The sequence below is a fragment of the Meles meles genome, chromosome 7, assembly GCF_922984935.1.
Source record: "Meles meles chromosome 7, mMelMel3.1 paternal haplotype, whole genome shotgun sequence".
NCBI classification, from domain to species: domain Eukaryota; kingdom Metazoa; phylum Chordata; class Mammalia; order Carnivora; family Mustelidae; genus Meles; species Meles meles.
This window is the reverse complement of record NC_060072.1, coordinates 50,917,252-50,944,853: the sequence shown is the minus strand read 5'-3', so window position 1 is coordinate 50,944,853 and position 27,602 is coordinate 50,917,252. Positions and strand designations below refer to the sequence as shown.

General features: G+C 38.5%; 1 protein-coding gene across 1 annotated transcript; it reads right to left on the bottom strand.

Annotated features, from left to right (window-relative positions):
• Positions 1-1,080: 1,080 nt before the first annotated feature.
• On the bottom strand, positions 1,081-27,602 carry TMBIM4 (transmembrane BAX inhibitor motif containing 4). Its single transcript, XM_046013314.1, has 7 exons — positions 27,424-27,602; positions 14,879-14,987; positions 13,499-13,604; positions 10,798-10,831; positions 8,778-8,895; positions 1,874-1,919; positions 1,081-1,348 (listed from the first exon to the last, which is right to left on the bottom strand). The coding sequence occupies exons 1-7, from the start codon at positions 27,518-27,520 to the stop codon at positions 1,142-1,144; spliced, it is 717 nt and encodes a 238-aa protein (XP_045869270.1). The 5' UTR covers positions 27,521-27,602; the 3' UTR covers positions 1,081-1,141.

Genomic DNA, 27,602 nt, shown 5'->3' with positions numbered 1-27,602 from the left:
AGGAAATTTGGACACAGACAAGTACAGAGAGAAAACCATATAAAAACATGGGGAGAAGATACCATCAACCAGCCAAGAGAGAGATCTCAGAAGAAACCAAACTATGATCTCAGACTTCTAGCCTCCAGAACTGTGAGGAAATAAATTTCTGTTGAAGCCACCCAGTCTGTAGTACTTTGTTAATGGCAGCCTAGCAAACTAATACAGTGAAGGAATTTGTGAAAGTGTGTGTGGCCACTGGTACACTGCTATAATTTCTATATAGAATGTGTACTTTAAAAAAAACTAATAAAGTCAATTTTATGTCAAAATATCTGACTTTCAAGAAGACATCTCACTTTTAATACATCATTTTATAATGAAATGTCAATCACACTTTAATATAATGCTGAATAAGTCGATGGAATTTATCTTTTATAAGTTTTCCTCTCTAAATAAGAAGATCAAAATCTTCTAGTAGAAAGAAATTTGTAATTTTTTTAAGGATTTTATTTATTTATTTGACAGAGAGAGAGAGATCACAACGAGGCAGAGAGGCAGGCAGAGACAAAGGGAGGAAGGAGGCTCCCCGCTGAGCAGAGAGCCCAATGCAGGGCTGATCCCAGGATCCTGAGACCATGACCTGAGCCGAAGGCAGAGATTTAACCCACTGAGCCACCCAGGCACCCCATATACTTTCTAATGGTAAGAACACCAGTACTTTTAAATCAAAATCAAATCTAACATTAATTAAGGAAAAATCACTAGACATAGATAAACTGACAATCTAATCTACCCAGGAAATTATTTTTCAATTGCAGATGAACAATCTACATATGGCACATTGAGGATTGAAAAAACTGAAAAACAGAATTTTGGTATCTCCTGAGAATCCAAATCAAGGATTTAGAAATGAGACACCATAAAGAATAGTAAGATTTATATTATTAGTATATAATCTAGTAATTGTATCACATATTTAATATATTACACATAATCAGAATTATTATAATCCCTTTTATACAACAGTAATACAGATACTACTATTATACTATATAATAGCTCAGAATTACATAGCATACGAAAAAAGTCACAGAAGTATTTAATAGTTAATCTTATCTCAACCTTTATTAATGAATCAGTTTCCATATACTGCTTTCAATCACTTTTTATTAATTGCTTCCAAAAACCGCAACACGTGCATGAAGAGGTTGATGACATCCAAGTAGAGGCTGATGGCAGCTAATACATACTCTTCAGGTGACAGCCTGTGCATCAGTGAGTGTGTGTCATAGATGATGAATCCACAGAAAAGAAGGGCTCCCATGGCAGCCAAGACCAACTCCATTGTTTGACTATAGAAAAATAACTATAGGCAAGAAATTCATGAGTTTGTATTTAAGAACCCTATTAAGATTACTTAAGTTACTTGCTCTTGAGTTACATATGCTATATACATATTTAATAATGCTTTACAGTTTGGAATGCAAATGTTAAAAGTAGAAAAAGACAAGGTAGGTTCATCCTCATTTCTGTTGGATGAAAAGATGAATGGATGAATTCATTACCCACAACTTTGAACAGCAGTATTCCAAATATAAATTATTTAAAAATACATTTCTTTTTCAGAATTATATGTGCCACTGGGAGATTAGTAATTACAAGTTGAGGGCCTCTTTCTCTGTAATTTAAGTCACGTGTTCATCTTTCTCTCAATCGATAATATTAACATAAGATTTTTATGTTTTTAAGATTTTTCACCATTCTATATACAAATGTTCCAGATAATTATAACTAAGTGTCCTAGCATAAGAATACCTCTTACAGTTTTCGAGATTATTTATATTGACATGGCCAGAATTATAGTTCAAGTTACCAATTTAAAACAACTTACCTTCAAGATTCCTGACAAGCACAAAATCCATAAAACAGTAAACAGTCTATAAAAACAAAACATTAGTAATTTAGAATATTGTTCCTTTACAAGCTATGCAAATGGATGTAACATTTACTGAAGAAATAAATCCATCCTGGTATTTGCCAAAGAATAAGTAAAATATAAGAGTTCATAAACGTACAATGAATACTACAAAATACTCAGAAACTGAAAAAACAGCCATCTGCTCAACATTCGTTTTTATGGTGAACAAAACTAATTGAAAGTACCATTTTTAAAGTTTTTGACTGGAATACAAAGAAAATATTGATATAAGCAGAAATATCACTGGAAGCATTTTAAGACAAGGACCTAGAAGACTTCTAGAAAATATATACATGAACAAATGAAAGATAACTGCATTTTTAAATCAAATAACAACAGCAAATTAGTCTGTGAACATGCATATCTGTTAAAGTCCCTGATGTACTCCCTTTTTTAATGTATTATAGAAATTAATATACACAAATAATAAATTTGCCACTGGAATAATGAGTTACCACTCATATATATTATATATAATGTATAGTTATTATAATATAAAGTATAAATATATGACAAAGGACACCTAAGCAATCAGTCCTTTCTTATCAAGTATGTCTTACAAGCCCAAACACACACCTGCTGCTTCAGACCACAAGGAAATACTGGGGTCAAATTTACCCTCCCTCCTTACATAAAAACCACACAAAACATATGACTAAACAGCAGGCAGTACAGTACAGTAGTAATTCCTGAGATAAGGGAAGCAAGGAAGGTAAGCTCTGTACCTGACCCAGCTACAAAGTGTTTCCAGACCATAAGAACCCATATGAAGCCCCACAGTCTCCCTGAATTGAGATGGTAAGAATTCAGAAGTCAGAGAGGCCATGGGGGTTAGAACTTATGGAGCAAAGTTCCAGAAAGGGGAAAGCTATAAAGAGAGCTAGCTAGCTCTGGTGATATGCAGAGAATTCCCTTGAAGTTGTTAGCTGAGCACAGATTAATGCATACATATGAAGAAGTGACAAAGCCTGTGGGAAGAAACACCATGGAGAAGCAGGCAGAACAATCCTCAAAGCCCATACAGGGCCAGGAATAGTTCATGTTCACCCCAGCCAAAGTGGAAAGACTTGCTAAGACATGGGGCTCTGAATAATTCTTAGAAAGTTACTGTCTCAACAGAGCGGCCAGATTAGCCCTCACCTAACTGTTGTTCTGGACCCACCTAACAAGTATGTAAAAGCAAGCGTCAAAAGGTTCAGACAGTTTCCAAGAAACATAACAGCTTTCTAGAAGAATAAAACCAACATATTTAAAGGAAAACAAAAAAACTCACTACCCAACAATATAAAATTTACAATGACCAGCATCTAATAAAAAATCATAAGGCATGCAAAAGAACAAGGAAATATGACCTATAACAATAAGAAAAATTAGTCAATAGAAACCAATTCAGAAATGACACAATGAAAGAATTAGTAAACAATGACATTAAAAAAATATATTCCATACGTTCAGGAAGGTAGAGGAAAGCATCATCATGAGAAGAAAATGGAAAACATGTATTTTTAAAAGACACAAATTAAATTTCCACAAACGAAAAATATGTCAAATGAAAAATATTCTGGTTGGACTTATAGACACTGAAAAAGAAAAGATTATCAAACTGAAAACAGCAACAGAAATTGACCAAAATGAATCCCAGAGAGAAAACTGGGGGGTGGCGGTGGGGGGAATAAACTGAGCATCCATGAACCACAGGACAACATCAAGAAGTCTAACATATATGTTGAAGTCTCAATAGAGAGGAGAATGAAGGGGTACATAAAAATGTTTGGAGAAACAATTCCTGAAAATGTTTCAAGTCTGGTGAAAACTTTAAACTGATAAATCCAAGGGCCAGAAGAAACATGAAAAAACCACACCAAGGAATATGATAATCAAATTACTAAAAATGTTAATCAAATTACTTAGAAAATATGAAAGGTGGCTGGAGGATAAAAGACATGATGTACAAAGAACAAAGATAAAGAAAAAAGACATCTTGTCAAAAAATATATAAACCAGAATACTATGGAATGGCATCTGAAATACTGAAAAATAAAATACAGAAATACAGAGAATACAATACATAATAAAAATAAATAAAATACAGAAAATAAAATAAACAAATAAATAAAATAAAATAACAAATAAATAAAATACAGAAAAATAAAAAAAACACAAAAAACCTAGAATCCTACACTCAGCAAAAATAACAAATTCAAAAACAAAGCTGAAGTAAAGATTTTCTTTGGACATGCAAAAGCTGAGATCAAGACACCACCCAGCACTATAAGAAATATTAAAACAGGGCACCTGGGTGGCTTAGTTGATAAGCTTCTGACTCCTGGTTTTGGCTGATGTTGTGATGACCTCAGGGTTATGAAATCGAGCTTCCCATCAGGCTCCTCACTAGGATGGAGCCTGCTTAGTATTCTCTCTTTCCCTCTTCCTCTGCCCTCCCCCCCCCCCCTTATGTGCATGTGTGCTCCACCACCCTCTAAAATAAATACATAAATAAAATATTTTCAAAATAAAATAAACATTAAAAGGAAATCATTCGGGGAGAAGGAAATACAAGATGGAAATGTGGATTGACACAAAGAAATGGAGAACAGAAATGACAAAGTAGTGGATGAACATAAAAGACTTCAACTATTTTTAAATCTCTTTAAAAGATAATTTAAGGTGGGCACCTGGGTGGCTCAGTGGGTTAAAGCCTCTGCCTCTGGCTCAGGTCATGATCCCAGGGTCCTAGGATGGAGCCCTGCATCGGGCTCTCTGCTCAGCAAGGAGCCTGCTCCCCCCATCTCTCTCTGCCTGTCTCTCTGCCTACTTGTGATCTCTGTCTATCAAATAAATAAATAAAATCTTTAAAAATTAAAAAAAAAGAATTTAATGTTAGAACAAAAATAATAATATAAGGTGTACATGTGGAACTAAAAGTTATAGCAACAACAGCACAAAGGTAGGGGATAGGAGATGTAACTATGCTCTACAGGAAATGGTACATTATTTACAGGTAGACTATGGTGCTCTAAAGATATATAGGGATGCCTGGGTGGCTTAGTCAATTAAGCATGTGCCTTTGGCTCAGGTTATGATCCTAAGGTCTTGGGATTGAGTTCTGCATCTTGTTCCTTGCTCAGCAGGGAGCCTGCTTCTCCCTCTGCCTGCATGTCCCTCTACTTATGCTCGCTCTCTCTCTCTGACAGATAAATAAAATCTTACATATATATATATTTATTTATTTGAGAGAGACAGACACAGAGAGAGAGGGAACACAAGCAGGGGGAATGGGAGAGGGAGAAGCAGGCTTCCCACTGAGCAGGGAGCCCAATGCGGGGCTCAATCCCAAGACCCTGTGACCATGACCTGAGCCAAAGACAGATGCTTAATGACTGAGCCACCCAGGTGCCATGTGTATGTCATATATATATATATATCACACACACACACATACACATGTATATAAAAATACACACACACACACACACACACACACACACCCTGTAGGAGAAGCTGGCTGGCTCAGTCCATCAAGCATACAATTCATAGGTTCGAGCCCCATGTTGTAGAGACCGTTTAAATAAAAAAACTAAAAAAAATTTGGAATAAGAAGAAGAAAGGAAGGAAGGCAAGCAGGCAGGCAGGCAGACAGGCAGGCAGGCAGGCAAGCAGTATACTGTTTACAGTGTACAGTATAACCTAGAGTAATGCTTATTTAAAAGAGCTATAGCTAATAACTAATAAAGGAGATAAATCAAATCAAATAATCTAAAAAGAGGAAAAGAGGTACAAAGAACAGATGGGACAAACAGAAAGAAACCTAACTGCAAGATTAGAGGCTTAAATCCAACCAGATCAATAATAACATTTAATGTCAGTGGTCAAAACATTGTAAGAGCAGAGTTGGATAAGGAAAAAAAAAAAAAAGCAAGAGCCAACCATATGCTCCCCATAAGAAAACTATTTTAACTAAAGCTACAAAGAAGCTAAAAATAAAAGGATGGAAAATGACATACCATTTTAATGCAATCAAAAGAAAGCTGGAGTAGCTATATTAATAAAGTAAGTTTCAGGGCAAAAATATTACCAGAGACAACTACTTCAAAATGACAAAGGAGTCATCCAAAGGACATAACAATCCTAACTGTTTATGGATCAAAAAAGAGAACTTCAAAATAACCTGAAGCAAAACTTACAGAAATGTTAAGAGAATCATACTCTAAATCCGTAATTGTAGTTGGAAATTTCAGTATTGCTTTAACATTAACTGACACAATGAGCGTACGAACGGTGCAGGACACTTAAACAATACTATCAACCAACTTGACGTGATTGACATTCATCACTCATCCAACAGCAGCACAATATAGGATTCTTTTCAAAGAACATTTACCAAGTATCATAAAATGAATCTCATACTAAATATTATGGGACTGAAAACAAACAAAATATGTTACTTAACAACACAAAAATAAAATCAGAAATTAAGTATATATAGTATTGTAGTCACGCATGGTGAACTGAGGGCATGGTTCAAGGAGGTTCCAGGTGTCAATTCTCATGCTGGAACAGCCACAGAATTTCTCTGGATACATCTGGAATACCTACTTAGAATGAAGTATCGTGCCACCACATAGTATAGGTCCTTCAGGATTAAAATGGACTCAGGACTTACTTTTTCATACTTAATCTGCACCAAGGAGTGTGGGGAAGGTGGTACTAGGAACTATAATGTATCTGAGGTTTCACCCTACTCTCTGGATGGCCGCACAAGATAGGGGACTACCAGGTCTGAGGAAGAAGTCAATCACAGCAATAGCAGCTGTTAAGGAACAAGCACAACAGAGAGGTATTGTGGGCACAAAGAAATGAGAGAGCCAGTAGAAGGCTAAGAAAGAAAGTCAGTCACTGGCATTTAAGACTTCTTCAGCACAATAATCTCTAGTGGCAACAAGCTCTACAATGCAGCCATGGCAGGGAAATGAAAAGTTGCTCAGAAGAGCTCCAGACACACTGAGAAGCCAAGGTGATAGATGGGCCTCACATGTGGTTCAATACTAAAGTCTTTAAAGAATAAGGAAGGGCTAGGGCACCTGGCTGGCTCAGTGGAAAAGTCTGAGACTCTTGATCTTGGGTTGAGAGTTCGAACCCCACACTGGGTGCAGAAGTTACTTAAAATTAAAAAAAAAAAAAAAAAAGAGGGAGGCTTGAACAAAGGGAATCAGTGGCAGTAATGGGGAAGATTGGGAAATGTATACCCAGATACTCAAATGTTAAAACATAAACCTTAAAGCACTGAATTTCCAGCATGCTAAGGAAATAATGAAAGCACAAGGAGACTGGCACAGTTTTCAACACTAACCCCCCACCTGTAACTACACAGAGTGTGAGTGAATGAGCAGCTCGAGAACAGTGTTCTCAAGGAGGAATCAAGTTTCAGCCGAAATAAGAAGAAAGAATATTATTATTATTTTTTTAAGATTTTATTTATTTGACAGAGATCACAAACAGGCAGAGAAGCAGGCAGAGAGAAGGGGAAGAAATCCCGATGTGGGGCTCAATCCCAGGACCCTGAGATCATGACCTGAGCCAAAGGCAGAGGCTTAACCCACTGAGCCACCCAGGTGCCCCAAGAAGAATATTATTATGAAGAGACTGAAATATAGGCAAGATTGTTTACTAGAATGGGATTTCTAGAGACTATACTAGAATGGATGGGAAGAAGCAAACAGCAAATCTTCCATCATATATACCACATGAATGTGTATCCCCTCCAAAACACGAAAAGCAGGAAGTAAAAAAACTGCTGACTCTCCCGACATCACACTTCATTCTAATACAACTAGTTAAGCATCTTGCACAATTGTTAGTGTTGGCTGACCACTTATATTTTATCGCAATAGAGATTTCTGGTAATCTGGATTACCAGGGGGAAAGGGGGATGAAAAACTGTTTTGCGAGAGCTTTTGTAAATTTTTAGTGTTGTAACAGGAAAAAGAACAGAAGATGTTGACTAAGTGTCAACAAGGAAGCCACTGTGAGCTTAGAAAGGAGTATACACATTCTTACCAGGTGAGGGCAACACTGTATCATTATCCTAACATAACAAGCTTCACCCTGTATATTTACTAGTTTGAAGAAGGATACAGGTTAATCTACATAGGTCAAGAAGTTTTTAAAGTTCATGCAGATATTACCATCACCTGGGTCATTTACCCTGTTCCTGCCAAAGAAGTGGATGGTCTTGGTAACATTTATGTTAAGACAAAGACCTACATAATGAAGGCAAGTTCCACAGCATTCATAGAGCATACAAGCCTAGCCTCTCTAGAAAACTGGGGAGATTTTTGAGGCATTCCCTTCCTTTTCAATATAGAGCGGAAGCAAATGACTCAAAGCCACCTTCCATCTCCTTGTATGTTCTGAAAGTATAGTGCCTGGCTTTAGTTAGTACTCAGAAAGATGTCCTCTCATCACCCTTGATTTTATTTTTTTTAAAGATTTACTTATTTGAGAGTGCACATGAACGACACAGAGAAATGCGAGTGGGGGGGCGGGGCCAAGGGAGAGGGAGAAAGGGAATCCCAAGTACACTCCCTACTGAGCACAGAGCCCCACTCCCAGGCATTCATCTCAAAACCCATGAGATCATGACCTGAGCAAAAATCAGGAGTTGTGCACTTAACCAACTAAGCCACCCAGGTGCCCCTCATCACCTTCCATTTTAAAAGACAATATCCAAAGCTAAAGGTACAGCCCTTCTCTTAAGATGACCTATAATATAATGTTAAAGATATTTATCTATCTTAGCCATAAATATATAACTTACCCTGCTCCAAACTGGCTGAAATCTCTCTTAGATTGCAGAGTATACATAGTCAAACCAAGAAATACAGCAGTAGTCAGTATAAACGCTTGCAGAACAATATATACATCATAGAAAGTAACTGTAAAATTAAAAAAACACTGATTAAAAGTGCATTTAAACATACTCTATATAAAACAGCTTTTTTCCTGGCATTTAACAGAAATGCTATACTTGCTCCTGTACTACTTGTGAATAAAATTAATTACGAAAATATTCCTTATTCAGCCTTTAATACTGATACAGTAAAACCAAACTCATACTGCAATAAATAGTCATTCACACAAAATAAGGTAGTCACATTATTATGAAGCTAAAGAAATGACTAGAGAGGGAGGACATAGCCAGCAAGTTTCGAGTTTGAGGGATATGTTTGGAGTTTGAGGGATATGGTAGAATGACTCTCATCTATCTCTGTCGCCATTTCATTTTATTACCATCTGTGGTAACTGTTCTTTATGACTTAAATATCAATAGGGATGACTGAGTCCTGTGACTGGCTGGGAATTTCTGGGAAGTAGCAGCAATTTTAGCAATCACCTGGTTAACTGCATACCCAATTCATCTGTCCAATCAAAGAAACTAGGCAAGGTTGCCATTCACCAACCCTGCAGAGAACAGGAACCAACCACTAATTGCTTTACATCCAAAAATGCATACGATGAATACATAATTGGGGGTTTCTTGAATACATACTAAATTCCCTTCTCAATTTTTAGAATGAACATCTAGATTGACTGTGTCTATTTTAATTGTAATACAACTGCTTAGCATTTAAAAAAAAGGCTACATCTTAACCCCTTTAAAGGAAGTTAAGTGCTTTGAACCCAAAACCATTTAAATAATTTTTAATCTGTCAAGGTTTAATTTCTATTCCTAAATAATACATTCCTGGACAGGATTAGGAAAGTGAATACAGAAATGAAAAAACAAGAGATTATTTTGCTTGTCAACAATTTAAGTGTAGGATTAGGTGGAAGGGATATTATAATTAATGAGGAAAATAATGTTCTCAGATTACCCCATCTATGTATTTCTATCCCCAATTCCAATAACTCTGAAACAGATCTCTCTCCTTTATCTTTTACAAATGGTGGGAGCCAAGGAGGACAGAGATGGACTTGATGATAACATTAATAGATAGTAACATTAATAAGTAAATAATAATAACACTTCCTTTCTATGCTGAAAAATTTCAGTTCTATTTAATAGTTATTCATATTACCGTTCCTTTACAAAAGGAATAAGTGAATTACCAAACAATATATAGATTTAATAAAACTGGCATAGAAAGGTTAAAAGCAGTAATGACAAAAGGAAAAAATAAATATATGAAACTGAAATATATGCAATTTACTGTTATTGACACTTAACAGTTAGATCATTCTAACCTTTTTTGTATCCCAGGTTAATCATTTTGGGACAATCTGAATCTTTATTGTTAGTAAATCATGAAATTTTTTACTTGAGACATTACATATGGTACATCAAACAACTGTAACACACACTTCCTTTCAAATACAAATCTAACATAAAATATACAGTAGAAATTACCAAGTTTCTTATGGGGCCATCTGATGAAATACGAGAATATATAATAAAGCACAGTTCAGTGCAGCAATTTGAGAGGCTGAGCTCTGTATTGATGATACATGGCTCAAAATATATTTTATCGGTTCCTCTGAGATTCCTCTAAATTAGAGGGAAAAAGATTAGCTACAGTTTTCTTGTTTTTATAAATGGATAAACACACAAGAATATTATTCTCATTATTTTCCTAGTTCTTTTCCACTTCCTCTAAGGTTAGTATAAACTAAATATAAACATTTAGTTTAACATATATTTTATGAATTCTTCATCTTATGCTATGTATTTGAAATATAATATCCCATGATATTAAGCTTTAGTCCCAAACACCTTTCAACTCAAGATTTATCTACATTGAAACGTTATTGTAACATACAGAAGCACAATTATGACTTACCAACAAAGGCCACAGTCAGAGCTTCGAATAGCGTCTAAAAAAAAAGAAACTAAAATTACATAAATGCACATAACATTTACACTATGTCATGTACATGTTCTAATTTCTAAGAGTTCCATGTGATTCCATATGTATGATCTCTCTTTAGATTCAAAACAACCCTGTGAATTATATGGGACACATGATACACCTATCGTAATGAAAAAGAGACTCAGTGTATTGAGTGAGAAGACTTAGATTCTAAGAGTGATCCTATCACTCTTTAAACCCTAACTAGATTTTTTATATTTGTAGCAGGAAGATACAGAAATAGGATGGGAAATTCTATTTTTTCTCACTCTATGTAAGTAAAAATGAAACTGCAAATGATATGCACGTTCATAAAATTCCAATTTCACACATAAACATAGGAAGAATAAAATATTTATGTAGCACTTTAGTGTGGCAGTCCTGAAACTGCCTCCCAGTGTTCATTCTCTTTCTTCCCTAGTAACAAAACTTTTACCTGGACATATAGCTATTCAGATTAAACATTACATTTCTCAGCCTTCCTTTTCGCTACCTCTGGTCATAGGGCTTTATTCTAGCCAAGAGAATGTGCGTGGGGAGGGGTACAAGTACTAAAAGCAAAGTGGCTGGGGTGCCTGGGTGGCTCAGTGAGTTAAATCCTCTGCCATCAGCTCAGGTCATGATCCCAGGGTCCTGGGATGGAGCCCCAACTCGGGCTCTCTGCTCAGCAGGGAGCCTGCTTCCCCCTCTCTCTCTACCTGCCTCTCTGCCTACTTGTGATCTCTGTCAAATAAACAATAAAATCTTAAAAAAAAAAAAAAAAGCAAAGGGGCTTGCTCTCCCTTTTCTCTTCTCATTTTTAAAAATAACTGGATGGCATATCGCTATGACGGTGAGCTATCTTATGCCATACACTGCTTCAGGAGTCCTTGAACCATAGCAGGTGCCTGAACCCCTAACAACTTCACTACACAATCATGCAGATTTTTACATGAAAGAGAAGCAAACCATCTTGTTTCACCCATGTCATATGTAGCTGAACTCATATCTCAAATAAAAGATTTAGGGATGCTGAATTTTTACCTCTAGCTTCTCTTTCTCCTTAACTACATACCTTTATTTTGTTTTAAATGCTTATTCTAGGAACGCCTGGGTGGCTCAGTCAGTTAAGCGGCCAAGTCTTGATTTCAGCTCAGGTCATGAGCTCAGGGTCCAGAGATCAAGCCTCACTTCAGGCTCCATGCTGAGCATGGAGTCTGCCTGAGATTCTCTCCCTCTCCTTCTGCCCCTACCCCGCTCTCACACATTCTCTCTCTCAAAAAAAAAAAAAAAAAAAAAATTAATAAATGCTTACTCTAGTTAGATTTTACTAACTACCTGATAGACCATATCATAAAGGCAAAGCCAGAAGTAACATTAGTGGCTATGTACTCATACTCTTGGTAGAAGCACTCCTTCTAACTTCCCCCACTTGAAATCAAGAAACCTATCAGAACTAGAGCAAAAATGGCATTAGAAATTGTACAGGGATGTGGAGGCAATATTTTGTCATAATGTTGTTGAGTGTCAGGGAAGTGGTAGAAATAGATGGCAGAAATATTTTTTTTTTCTGGAAAAATAAAATTAAACCTCATTCTTGGTATTTGTGACATGATTTTAGGTAAGAAATCCTACCCCATACTCAAGTATCCAAAAGAAACAGGGAGGATGAACAGGAGAAAAGGTAATACTAGGAAAACATACCACCACCCCAAAACAGTACTCAGGAAACAAAAGAACCTAAGATTTAAATGAATAACCTTTCTTATAATTGAAATTTCTGAAATCATGAGCTTTTCTTTCATCATATTAATATAAACTTGTTACCAGAATTCATAAACTTTCTTAATATTAAAGTAACTGAATCTAGTAAATAGCATTTTCACTCTTATTTGACTATAAATATTATTAATATTAGTTTGAAATATTCTGAAGTAAATTTTTGGTTAGAACCCAAAGTCATACTGGATAAGAGAACAAGAAAAATAATTTAAAAAACATATAACTTGAGCTTTACCAACTTACTCTGGTCATATTGCAGGATTGGGTTTTTATACACAGTGGTTTGGGTTTTCATTTTCACAAATATCTAAATAGGTATGACCTAAAGTGAAGTTCCCCACTCATGATTTTAAAACATATTAGTAGAGCACATCGACTGAGCAAAGAGGTTCTTTAAAAGAAGAGCGTACTAAGATAAAAAAAATAACACTGAGGAATTAATCATAAAGATTTTACTTTAAGGTCTATGAAATTAAGGTTACAATTTTTTCCCAAGAAAATCACAGAATATTAGGGGTCCAAAGTATCACAGAGATAATCCACTTTAACATGTCCATTGTACATACAAGCAGACTTAGGTACAGAAAGGCTAAACACCCTGCCAAATGTCACATAACCAGAAAGTGGCAAAGCCAGGTCATGAGATCCCGCTTCACTATTTTTTTCTACTATACCATTATTCACAGGAAAAAAAAACTCTGAAACTGACAAATGTTAAAAATTCTAAAATTAATTGTAATTTCCTAAAATATTTGTTTATTAAAAACATTAATTTTGTTCTGCTACTATTATGTATGTATTTGCATTCAATTAAATAAAGTTAAAACACAGAAATAAACACTAAAGTAAAAGATATTGTCAAAATACTCACAAATCCAAAAAGCAGGTACAGGTTAAGGGGATGCTTATGTCTGTTTACAGTCAATACTAAAATCAAACTCAAAGATCCAAGGGCGAACACCAAAATTAAGGCAGGACTGAAAGACAAAATTGAAAGCATTTTTAAGTTTAAAAACAGTACAAATAGTGGGGTGCCTGGGTGGCTCAGTGGGTTAAGCCTCTGCCTTCAGCTCAGGTCAGGATCTCAGGGTTCTGGGAAAAAGCCCCGCATCGGGCTCTCTGTTCAGCGGGGAACCTGCTTCCCCCTCTCTCTCTCTGCCTATCTCTCTGCCTACTTGTGATCTCTCTCTCTCTGTGTCAAATAAATAAATAATAAATAAATAAATAAATAATATAAATAAATATATGTTATATATTATAATATAAATAAACAGAAATTAATAATAAATAATAAATAACCTTTAAAACATTGTAAATAATATTAACCAACTTAATAAAATTGGCAATTTAATAAAATAGTAATAACCAATTTAATAAAATATTTTGTTTGTGAAGGTAAGAAAAGGAAATCTGAAAGGAATGACACCAAACTGTAAAAAAAAAATTTTTTTTCCATTCAGGGAATTTGAGGACTGTGAGCTGGGGAGGAGAGCAAGACAAAGAAAAGAGCCCACAATGAATGAGGAAGACTTTTCCTTTTTACTTCACGAACTTCTATTGTATTTGAATAATTTTTACAATTACCATACTGTTTTTAACAGAAATACAATAAAGAATAACTATTAAACAGTAAGTAAATTTTATATACATTTACTATATAGCTGTAATCTAAATTAAAGAACTTGAGCCCAAAGAGCAAACCCATTTTTTTTTTGTAGGGGGAGGGATGATAGAAATTGTCTACTTCCAGGAAAATATTCACTCCTTATTTTTCCTTTAATATACAAAATCTATGTAACTTTTAGCCATGGAAATCATTATTTTGGAGGTCAGATCCTAAACAAATTAGGGATGAATTTTCTCAGTGAAATTATCTCAGTCATGAGCCAACATTAAGAAAAATTACATATACACATTTATTAAGTACCTTTATTTTTCAAGCAGTCTTAGGCTTGGGGGACTAGGCATAGGTGTAATAAAAGCAAAAAACAAATAAATAACACTTCAAATAGTTGCATAGAGTAAAAATTCTTACTACTACCTGAGGAGATGAAGGTTTAAACCTACAAAACTGTAAGCTAAAAAGTTCAGAGGTAAATATCATGCTGCAAGAACATTTTCTCAAAACTAGTCTTCTGTGTAAGAGTTAATAATGAATGTTTTTTACATTCTAACCTCAGGAGTTAATAGAAAAAAGACGGCCTTTCGATCATAAGCAGCAGCTGGAAAGGTTTCAGAATCATCAGCTTACCTTTCATGTACAACTGTCCGTATAGACTCAAAGTATAAAAAAAAAGCAGCTGTCACTGTAGTTATGAGAACTTGCAGAGAAAGGATGCTGTAGACTTTTCTTAGAAAGGCTGAAAAAGAAAAATAATTATACATGATTATTTTCTTAAGCATTTATCATAGAACAGCAAGATCAAATCTCCTCTTAGAAACATTAAACTTTTAGGGGCGCCTGGGTGGCTCAGTGGGTTAAAGCCTCTGCCTTCGGCTCAGGTCATGATCCCAGGGACCTGGGATCGAGCCCCGCATCGGGCTCTCTGCTCGGTGGGGAGCCTGCTTCCTCCTCTCTCTCTGCCTGCCTCTCTGCCTACCTGTGATCTCTGTCAAATAAATAAATAAAATCTTTAAAAAAAAAAGAAACATTAAACTTTTATATATAATCTTTAAATCTTAATCCAAATAATGTAGTCTATAACTTACACTAAACAACAACAACAACAAAAACAAAACAAGAAAAACACTTCCAAAGAGATCACAAATTGCATATAAGTGTGAGTTTAAAAAAAATTAATAGCCCTGGGACCCCTGGGTGGCTCAGTGGGTTAAGCATCTGCCTTCAGCTCAAGTCATGATCCCAAGGTCCTGAGATAGAGCCCTGCATCAGGCTCCCCACTCAGCAGGAAGCCTGCTTCTCCCACTCCCTCTGCCTACTGTTCCTTCTGCTTGTGCTCTCTATCAAATAAGTAAGTAAAATCTTAAAAAAAAAAATTAATAGCCCATAATGAAAATGTTTTCAGCAATGGGGCACCTGGCTGACTCAGTTAGTAGAGCATATAACTCTTGTACTTGGGGTTGTTGTTTAAACCCCCTGTTGGACGCAGAGCTTACTTAAAAAAAAGAAAAGAAAATGTTTTCATCAAAATAAAAAGTATAAAACATATATTTGTACACAGCAGCATACAACAAAGCAAAAAGATTAAAAATAGAACATTTCTAAATAACAAATCTATCTTGAGACTGAAAACCAGGAAGAGAAGACATATGATTAGACACAAATTTTAAAAAGAAATCCAAATTTCCAAGCAGTACAAATGCTTCCTCAAAATGAAAACTTATCCCTAAAAGGCAAATAATATATAAACTTACTTTTACTCACTTCCTTTTATTTCTCACATATAGTACCTCTGCCTCTAGTTTCTTCCAAACAAAAGAAATTCTTACTTTCAGTGTATTTTATTATTAACATCCGGAAATCAACTCTAAGGCCTAACGATTAAAAAATTTAGTGAAGTCATCTGCCATACAGATGATATAAATACGGTGAACACCCAATTCACCACCAATTTCAGAAAAAAAGACATTGTTTCCACCTCCTCTATGTACACATAGTGATAATAACATCCTTTTCCCCTCACTCCCTTAGCTGCTAATCTTTGAACATTCAGCCTTTCTCATTTCCCCAGTCTGAATTAAATGCTCCTTCTGTTCCCAGGAGACCCTGAACATACATCTAATTGCTTCATTTTATAATTAATAAGCCTACTGGCCATTAACTCTAATTAAACTCTAAAGACTAAAAACCTCTCTAATAACAGGGAACACATCTCACTCATTTTTGTACCCCAAACACCCAGTCAAGTGGATGGCACACAATTCTCAGTACATTTTATTTGCTTTTAAATAATTTGTATTGAATTTATGAAAGGTAAATTTTTTCCACTGGACTGTGTTACTCTAGAACAATAGTGGAGCCACGTAACTTTTGTAGAGCACCGACTGTGCTTAGAGAGGCAGTAAAAACATTGTTGAATGGGGGTGCCCAGGTGGCTCAGTCGATTAAGTAGCTGCCTTCAGTTTGAACCATGATCCCGGGGTCCTGGGATGGAGACCCACATTGGGCTCCTTGCTCAGCAGAGAGCCTGCTTCTCCCTGCCACTCTGCCTACTTGTGCTCTTGCTCTGTAAAAAATTAAAAAATAAAATAATAGAATCTTTAAAAAAAATTGTTAAATAACTTTCACCCAACAAACCAGATGAAACATTGTTTCTTGCTTGTCATGACAATGCCCATACAATAAATGTTCTCTTTGAAAAGAATCTCTACTAGACCCAGCTTCCCAAGTGAGGATGAAGTACTTTGATGGCAGGTCAGCTAAATATCAAGTAATAAATATTCTATGAGAATAAAGGAATTTTCCTAAATACCAAAGATTTAATCCTTAAAATGACCCCAAATTAAATCTTAATTAATGTTTCCCTCTGGTACCTTTTCCAAAATATACAGTTAATTTTTCCTGATGTCTTAAACAGGTCTTACTGAGCATATAAGTTAACCAAGGACTCACAGTAACACTGATTATCATGTGTATTCTGGCCTACACGTAGGTATACGACTTAAACGGAAAGGAGACCAATAGGACTAATTTCCACCATAGATCTATAACTTACTTTCTTAAAAAGGCCCCGATGTCTGCATGCTGTGGAAGGTCATTTTCACCTTTCTCACAAGAGCAGAGAAAAGCACATATTACTGCCATGGACAATGTTATTTGGGCTATCTTTCTGCACTAAACTAAAGGTCAAATTATTATTCCCTCAAGGGATTTTCCAGACTGCAAAAAAAAAAAAATCATACATTTAATTTCGATACCATATTATGTACCTCACGTAACTCAAACATATTCCATATATTTTCTCAATTAAGCAGTGAAAGTTAATGTTAATTTTTACCATTTCATGGAACTGTTCCATAGTTCAAAATAGTATATTTAATGTTTATTTGGATATGGGTGTGTGCACACAAGTGCATATGTAATGAAAGTGTGGAAGAATATACACTAAGGTATTAATAATGGTTTTCTCTGAGCAACATGACTGAAGATGATTTGCATGTTCAGTTCTTTGCTAATCCGTGTTCTTTATATATCACCAGTAAATATTTATTACTTTTGCAATAGAAAAACATTTTAAAGAAACCTGTGCTAAGCTGGGGCACCTGACTGGTGGGTCAGTAGAGAATGTGACTCTTGATCTTGGGGTTGTTATTTCAAGCCCCACACTGGGTATACAGATTAAATTTTTTTTTTTTTTTTTTAATTAACGAAGGGTGCCTGGGTGGCTCGGACGTTGAGCATCTGCCTTTGGTTCAGGTCATGGTCCCGGAGTCCTGAAACTGAGTCCTGCATCGGGTTCCATGCTCGGTGGTGAGCCTGCTATTTCCACTCCCTCTGCCTGCCACTCACCCTGCTTGTGCGCGCTCTCTCTCTCTGTCAAATAAATAGAATCTTTTTAAAAATTAAAGAAACCTATGCTAAGCCACAGGATTTATAAAAATAATCCTTATGCCAATATTCTAGATTTCTAGACACTTTTTAAAAAGGACCTTAGCAGCGCCTAAGTGGCTCAGTTGGTTAAGCTTTTGACTCTTTCAGCTCAGGTCACAATCTCAGCGTTGTGAGATCGAGCCCATCAGGCTCTGCACTCAGTGAAGAGTATGCTTGAGATTCTCCCTCTCCCTCTGCCCCTTCCCCCACGTGCACGTGGGCATGTGCACTCTCTCTCTTTCTAAAATAAATAAATCTTTAAAAAATAAAATAAAAATTTAAAAGGATCTTTAATCAGATCCAAAGGAAAAGCAACATGGGACACCCATTTTGAATAACTAATACAAAATGTGGCACAGGCTATACATACCTAGCTCACAGAGCAAAATAAAAGAGCCGAGAGGAAAAGAATATAAACCAAACAGCAATTATTTTTCAATATTTTTTGAATCCTGATCTCTCCCCCTGCTACTTTTATTGCCCCTTTTCTTCTACTCAAAACTTAACATGGCCAGAACGGCAACTCTTCATTTCTACCCAGATCAATCCTTCTCCCAGTCTTCTCATCAGTAACCAGCACCAACATTGCCCACACCAAAAATGTGGGGGCATCATCTCTGATTTGCCTCCCTTCTTCCAACTATCCACAACTACTGGAGCCTTCACTCATACTGGAGCCACCTCATTGGTCTCTGCTACCTCTCTAGTCACAGGCTGTAGGAGCTGTCACCTACTACTAAAGCAGTCCTCTTATTGGTCTCCATGCTTCCATTCCTGTCCCACATCCTTCACACAGTGGTCAGAGTGATCTTTTTATAAAATGAACGATGTCATGTGACTCCCTGCTTAGACACTTAGAATAAAATTAAAAGCTCTGAGGTCTACAAGGCCCTACCTGATATACAACTTTTCCAACCTCATCTCACACCAACCACTCTTCCTTTCCTCACTAGCTTTACCCACACTAACTACCTCTCTGTTCAGCAAGCATACCAACTCCTTCTTTGTCTGGGTCTTTGCCCTTGCTGTTTCCCCTGCCTGGAACGCCTATGTCCTTCTTCACATGGAATGGTACTTTAAAACATCCACAGTTTTTGACACTCCCTTCAAGGGACTCACTTCCAACAAAAAGAATAAGGCAGAAGTGAGAATGTGTATTATTTCTAATACTAAGTCATAAATGGCAATTTTTTATACCTCAGTTAAAAGAAAAAAGTAATATAGCTACCTACTTGTTCTTTCTTAGAAGACTCACTCTATGGCATTGTTTCTCAACCTTTTTCACTGTGTACCTAAGGAGCCTTCTGGACATTATTTTCCTAATAGTCCTCCAATAAAATTTTAATGGCACAAACATACTCTACATCTGTTTATGTATCATGGTTCTTCAGAAGGCTACAAACCATTGTAAAATCTAAAGGCTTTTTGCCCTCCACCTCAAGAACCAGTTTTCACCCTCCTGGCAGCCATTATTGGCCCCACTGAAAATGAATGCTACAGAAGCCAGCTGCCAACGTTGTGAGGAAACTTAAGTAGTAGTATGGAAAGATCCACCAAGTGGGAAAGTGAGGTCTCCTGCCAACAGCCAGTGAGAAGAAGGTCTATTGCTAATAGTGATGTAAGTGAGAATTCTTGGAAGTATATCATTCAGTTGATTTCAGCCCCAGGCTACATTTTGACTAGAACCTATGACAAATCCTAATCTAGAATAAGTAAGATGCCTGGCTCTTAAAAACTGATAAAAAAAAAAAGATATTTATTCAAGCCACTACATTCTGTGGTAATTTGTCACACAGCAATAGAAAACTCATTTAGACCTTGGTACCTGAAAGAAGGGTGCTGCTGCACCAAAAATCTAAAATATGGAAGAGTCTTTGGAATCAGGCAGTAGGTGGAAAATGGCAGGTCTTTGAGGTAAAAGCTCAAAAAATCTTGAAAAAACTGTTTATAGAAGGATGATACCTTTGAGGAAGCTCTGATTCACAGCTTAACGGAAAGTGAGGAAAGCCTTATTGGAAACTGGAGGTAAGTAACAAAATCCTTGTTTTGTACTGGCAAAAAAAAAAAAATTAGCAACACTGTCACCTGTGGGAACACAGAAAGTAGAAAATGTACCTAACGAAGTGTGGGTTCAAACTAAATGATATTTCCAGACAAAGTACTCAAGGTACTTGCTGACCTCTTGCTGCTTATACTAAAATGCAAGAGACAGAGGATGTGATTGTAAAATCCTTTGTTAAAACCTCACAAATATCCAATTCTGCACCTCAGAAAAACCATTCAAACAACAGAGCTTCTGAGAAGCTTGAGGAAGCTGTCACTCCTCTAAGCTCACTCTAAGACATTTCTTAGTGTGGCTTTTATCCACCAGAGTGAACCTCAAGAAGAACCACAGGAAACCCAAAAACGTTCCGAGGAATTTTACTGGAAAAAATACCACCGCATTATGCCTGTTCAACCACCAGATATTAGGTGTGTGGGTACAGATCAATTTGTCTCTTTAGTTCCGAGGGTACTCAGAAGATATACTTAAGAAACTACACCCAAGAGGCCTCATCCACATCTGAAATTTATTTAGATGACAAAAATTCTGGATCCTGCATTGAGGCTATACTGGAATAAGACTTTTAGAGGGTATTAGCCTTGCAGGTGGAAAACAGAAAAATCTGTGACCAGAGGAAAGGCTGTGGTATTTCAAAACAGGCCCACCAATTATTTGACACTTACCTTCTAAGGGTGGGGCCTAACCCCTCCCCTGGAGGGTGGACTGGACTTAGTAACTTGCTTCAAGTGAATACAAGAAGGGAGATGTGATGGTGTGTAAGTACCATGACTAGTTCTTTAAAGACACAGTGGCTTCCTCATTGCTCTCTAATGGATCACATGCTCTGTGGACATGCCATGAGGACACACTAGCTGCAGTTGTCTATCCCTGTCCTTCCCTGAAGTAACTGATTTTCTTTCTTTATCACCTTTGGGATCAGCAGAGACCCTCATTTTCCCCTCTGTATCTATGCCATAGCCAGGAGTTCTAATCCCCTGGGTGTTCTTGCAGTAACAGTTCTTAATTACTCTAATGTATCGCATTGTCACATCATCACTGTCCACTTTACAGATGAATAGGATCTGACAGTGCCTTACTGGTTTAAGCAAACATATAGTAAAAAGCTGACTTTGAAAACCAATCTTCCGCAAACTATCCCAAAAAGCTGAAGAGGAAAGAATACTCCCAAATTCATTCTATAAACCAGCTTTACCCCAATATCAAAGCCAAAGACACTAGAAGAAAAGAAAACTACAGACCAATATCCTTGGTGAATACTGACTTGAAACTCATCAACAAATACTAGCAAGACAGACATACAGAACAATGGAACAGAAGACCAGAAGTAAACCTTTGCATATATGGTCAAGTGATTTTCAACAAGAATGCCAACACCATTCAATGAAGGAAAGCACTGTCTCTTCAATAAACAGTGCTAGGAAAAGTAGATAGCCACACGTGAAAGAATTAAGTTGAACCCTTACCTTACGTCATATACAAAAATTAACTTCAAGGCCTAAACATCAGACCTAAAACTATAAAAACCCTTAGGAAAAAAACACAGGGGGAAAAGCTTCATGACATTGGGTTTGGCAATGATTTCTTGAATATGACACTAAAAGCACAGGCAACAAAAGCAAAAATAGATAAACTGTCCTACATCAAAATTTAAAACTCTGTACATCAAAGGATGTAATCAACATAGTAAAAAGGCAAACTACAGAATGGGAGAGAATTTTAAGTCATTATATATAAGAGGTTAATATCTAGAATATATAAGGAATACTTACAATTCAATAACAAAAAAATAAATAACCCAATTAAAATACGGACAAAGTCAAGAGAATGAGATGCCACAGACTAACAAAACATTTGCAAAGATGCATCTGTTAAAACTACTGTTATCTGAAATATACAAAGAACTCTTCAAACTCAACCATAAGAAAAATGAACAACTCACTGAAAAAGCGGGCAAAAGACCTGAACAGACACCTCACTGAACAAAATATACAGAGAGCAAATAACATATGGAAAGATGCTCAACATCATATGTCATCAGGGAAATGCAAATTAAAACACTACACACCTATTAGAATGGCTGAAATCCAAAACCTGACACCACCAAATGCCGACAAGAATGTCTAGGAACAGGAACTCTCATTCATTGCTGCTGGAATGCAAAGTGGTATAGCTATTTTGGAAGATGGTTTGACAGTTTCTTACAAAACTAATCACACTCTTACACAGTCCATCAACTGTGCTCTAGCAGTGTCTTACAAAACGAAACATACTCTCATCATACAATCCAGCAATCGTACTCCTTGGCATTTATCCAAATGAGCTGAAAATTTATGACTACAAAAAAATCTACACATGGAGGTTTATATAGTAACTTTAGCCATAACCGCCAAAACTTGGAGGCAACCAAGATGTCCTTCAGTAGGGGAAGGAGTAAACTGAAGTACATGCTGACAATGGACTATTATTCAGTGCTAAAGAGAAATAAGCCATCAAGCTATGAAAAGATATGGAGGAATCTTGAATGCACATTACTAAGTTAAAGAAATCAATCTGAAAGGGCTAAATACTCTATGATTCCAACTATACAACATTCTGGAAAAGGTAAAACTATGGAGACAGTAAAAAGATCAGTGGTTACAAGGGCTGGTGGGAGGGAAGGATGAACAGGCAGAGCACAGAGGGGTTTTAAGGCAATGAAACTATCCCATATATACTATAATGGGGGATCTCTGTCTTACGTATTTGTCAAAACCCATAGGATGTACAATACTGAGAGTGAACTCTTATAAACTATGGACGCTGGGTGATAATGTGTCAGCTTAGGCGCGTGGATTATAACCAAGTGGGAAAGGTTATGTATGGGTAGGAACAGGTTATGTAGGAACTCTGTACTTCTCACTCAGTTTGCTGTGAACCTAAAACTGCTTAAAAAAATTAGGTCCATTGGGGCGCCTGGGTGGCTCAGTGGTTTAGGCCACTGCCTTCGGCTCAGGTCATGATCTCAGGGTCCTGGGATCGAGTCCCACATCGGGCTCTCTGCTCAGCAGGGAGCTTGCTTCTCCCTCACTCTCTACCTGCCTCTCTGCCTGCTTGTGCGCTCTCTCTCTCTCATCAAATAAATAAATAAAATCTTTAAAAAAAAAAATTAGGTCCATCTTTAAAAAGGGCAAAGTATTTAAATAACATTTTTACAAAGAAGATACAAATGGCCCGTAAGTATATGAAAAGATGCTGAACATCACTAATTATTAGGGAAATGCAAAGCAAAACCACAATGAGATATCACCTCATACCCATGTGGATGGCTACCTTCAGAGAAACAGGGAAAAGAACATGTGTCAGTGAGAATGTAGAGAAACTGGAACACTTGTGCAATGTTGGTTAGAATAGAAAATGGTGTTGTCGCGATGTAAAACAGTATCGCGATTCCCTAAAACACTAAAAATACAATTACCATACTGTGAGATGATATAAAATATATATTGGTTTCTGCCCCAGGTTCCTGGCACGGAGTTCTTGGAACCCTTGTAACTTCCTAACTGATAAGAGCACTAGGAGCATCTTTTGTTCTAACATTTGGTCTTTCACCCCAGTTGCTGACACAGGCTTTCTGAAACCCTTATAATTTTCTGTGTAATAGGTGTGTCTTTTGTTCTACTGAGGTGATCCCACATGAGCTCTTGGATGAGGGCTGGTCACCAGAAAGAACAAGCCATAAGCAAGTACAGAATTTTCAGCCCTGCCAAAGGGGGGAGAAGGGAAAAGGTTGAATGTGGAGCTAATAATTGATATCCCTAAGTGAGGAAGCCTCCATAAAACATTACGCGTATGGGGTTTGGAGAGCTTCCAGGTTGGTGAACACATCCACATGTTAGAAGGGTGACACAACTCGACTCTGTGGGGACAGAAGCTCCTGTGCTTGGTACCCTCCCAGACCTCCCACTATATCTCTCTTCAGCCGGCTGTTTACCTGTATCTTTTAATAAACTGGTAAATATAAATGTTTCCTTGAGTTCTGTGAGCTGCTCTTGTAAATTCATCAAAACCAAAAAGCGAGTCAAGGGAACCTTCAATGTATAGCCAAGTCTGACAAGTTATGGGTAACCTGGGGACCTATTACTTGCAACTGGCATCTGAAGTGGGGTGAGAGCAGTCTTACATGGGACTGAGACCTTAACCTGGGGGATCTGATACTATCCACTCAGAGCTATCAGAATTGAGTTCAGACTCATGTGTCATGAGTTCATGACACAGAGTGGGTGTCATGGAGAACTGCCTGATATGGGGGGGGGAACCACACTTTCGGTGACCACAAGTATCAAAACTGAAGTGTTCTGTGTGAGTAATAAAGGAGAAACACAGGAGGAAGAACTGGTTTTTTCCCTACTCAGGTGGGAAAATTGGGTTTTTCACTAAAACACATATGATCCAGCAATTCCACTTCTGGGTATACAGACAAAACAACTGAAAGCAGGATCCCAAGCGGGTATTGTGCACACATGTTTATAGCAGTGATTTGTAGTGAGGTGGAAGCTAGCCAGGCGTCTATAAGTGGCTAAACAGAAAAACAAAATGTGATTTTTTTTTAAAGATTTATTTATTTATTTGACAGAGATTACAAGTAGGCAGAGAGGCAGGCAGAGAGAGAGAGGAGGAAGCAGGCTCCCTGCTGAGCAGAGAGCCCGATGTGGGGCTCCATCCCAGGACCCTGGGATCATGACCTGAGCGGAAGGCAGAGGCTTTAGCCCACTGAGCCACCCAGGCCCCCCAAAATGTGATTTTTGAAGGGGCGGGCCAGGCCAACTAGATGGAGACGGCCAATCAGTGGGGCATGCATAAATTTACTGAGGTGAGTTCCAATCCCATTGGCCACCTGTGTGTGGGCCGGGCTCAACCACCTCTATAAAGGCTGGTCTGTGAGGCTGCAGGTGGGGGTGGGTAGCAGGAGGAGTTAGAGTAGCCGGTAGCAGGAGCCCGTAGAGTAGCCATTAGGGGAGCCATTGGGAGCCGTTAGGGTAGTGGTAGGAGTGGTAGCGTCGGGGTTGTGGAGAGTGACAGCGCCCTTTTCATCGTGGGGAGCGGCATTGCTGGGAGCCTCGCCGCCCGGAGCAGCAACGCCGCTGGGAGCAGCCTTGCCCGGGGGAGCGGCCCCATCAGGAGCGGCCTCGCCGCCGGAGCAGTGGCGCTGTCACTAGACGGCCGGGGAGCAGCCTCATCTGCAGCGGCTGGCCGCCCCAAGCAGCGGCCCCGCCGGGAGCGGCCTCATCTGCAGCGGCGCTGCCACGAGCGGCCTCGCCGCCCCAGCCGCGGTGCTGTCACTAGACGGTCGGGGAGCGGCCTCATCACCAGCGGCCTCGTCCTGGGGAGCGGCCCCGTTGGGAGCCGCCTGGTCAGGAGCGGCCTGTGGTACAGTGAGGGTGAGGCAGGGAGCCTCTAGGAGGGACCCCAGGGCAAGGAGGCGGTGGCCCCCAGCAAGGCTCAGGCACCTACCAGTCAGTTTGATTTCTAATGCATGGGGCTCGGGCACCTACCGGTCAGTTTCGTTTCTGATGCATGGCGCGAAATAAAGCTTTGCTTGATTTTCGCTTTGTGTCAGTCTCGTTCCTTTGATCACGGACCCTAACAATTTTGTCACACAATGGGAAATTATTCAGCCTTAAAAAGGGAAGTGTGACACATGCTACAAAATGGATACACCCTGGGGCATCTGGGTGGCTCAGTCTGTTAAGTGTTGGACTCTTGAGTTTGGCCTGGGTCAGATCTCAAGAGTTGTGAAATCCAGCCCCAAGATGGGATCTACCCGGGGCATGGAGCCTGCTTAATATTCTCTCTCTCCTTCTCCCTCTGCCCCTCCCCACCTCCCTCTCTTCAAACAAACAAACAAAAAAAATATGGATACAACCTAAAAACATGCTAACTGAAATAAACCAGTCACAAAAAGATACACACTGTATGGTTCCACTTATATGAGGTATCTAGTGGAGCCAAATTCATAAAGCAGAAAGTAGTATGATCATTGCCAGCCACTGGGAGAGGGGAAAACAGCGAGTTCTTTGATGATACAGGATTTCAGTTTCACAAGATTAAAAAGTCCTGGAGACTGGTTGTACAACAAGGTGAATACCTACTGAACTGTACATTTAAATATGGTTAAGAACGTACATTTTTAATGAAATGTGTTTCACAATTAAAAATGTAAGTGAAAAAACTATGCTCACTTGCCAATATCAAAATTCAATTCCAGAAATATCATAGATGTCAGGGATCAAGATTCTTAGCGCATCAGATCGTCCTAATTCTTCTTCCAGAGTAAGTTCCAGCCACGGGGACAGAATGAAAATATGGGACAACCTCTGTAATCAATTGGCTAAACTAGAACGGACAATAAACTCCACTTACGTGAAACTAAGCATTTAAATTTTTTAAGCATTTTAAATTCAGTAAAAACTGCATTCAGATTGGCCTCTAAATTTTCCATTCCCAGCAACTGCCTCAATTAAATCTCAAACTCATGTTGAGTTCCAAGTCTTGCAGACACTTTTTTAACATAGTTAAAAAGAACAGAGATGGTCCCTGTCCTCACACATCCTACAACCCAGCAAAGGACACAGCCAAGTATACAGACACTTGAAACGCGATCACACCCCTAAACCAAAAATATGTAAGCAAATCATTGCATTCAGGTGCACGTCACAATAATCACCTAATAAACTTATTTTCACCTTAAAAAGTAACCCTGAATTTATTTTAATATCAAGATGCCAAATAAAGGCTGCCGAGGTTTTCATGTCCCTTTGTACGGGGAGGAAGGCAGAATTAAAGCGGGACAGGCTTCAGCTCCGGTTCCCGAAGGGAGCGCGCAGCAACCGGTGCACGGTACCTCCCCTGGGCCGCGTTCTCCCTGGGAGCGCTTCCTCCCGACTCCCGGGGGAGGGCGCTCTTCCGCGGAGCCCGGGTCGCGGGGCGGGGAGCCCCAGGCAAGGCTTTCCTCTGAAGCCCAAGGGAGCCGCGCTCCGCCAGCGAGCCCGGCCCCGGGAGGAGCTGCGGGCGGAAGCCAAAAGCCACCCTTAGAGGCCGACTGCGCAGAAGGCTCGGCGCCGAGCGGCCCGCAGGGACTGGGGTGGGGAAAGGGGAGGGGGAGAGGGGAACGGGAAGGGACGAGGGGGAAGGGAGGACGTACCCATTCGGATGTGCACACTGGCGGAGGCCACGCAGCTGCCATAGTTGAAATCATCCTCGATGGAGGAGCAGGGGTAGCGGGGGTCGGGGTCGGCCATGTCGGCGACAGCACCCCAGCGTCCCCGCCGAGCTAGGGAAACGACGCGGATTCAACGGCCTTCGAGCCACTTCCGGGATGAA

Bases quoted from the DNA above. Each gene is read 5' to 3' on its own strand.
- TMBIM4 (XM_046013314.1), bottom strand. From the start codon at position 27,520: ATGGCCGACCCCGACCCCCGCTACCCCTGCTCCTCCATCGAGGATGAT. The intron at 10,832-13,498 runs GTGAGTATTTTG...CTTTTTTTTTAG, and splicing joins TGTACCTGCTTTTTGGATTT to ACGCTATTCGAAGCTCTGAC. The intron at 1,349-1,873 runs GTAAGTTGTTTT...TCTTGCCTATAG, and splicing joins GCTTGTCAGGAATCTTGAAG to TTATTTTTCTATAGTCAAAC.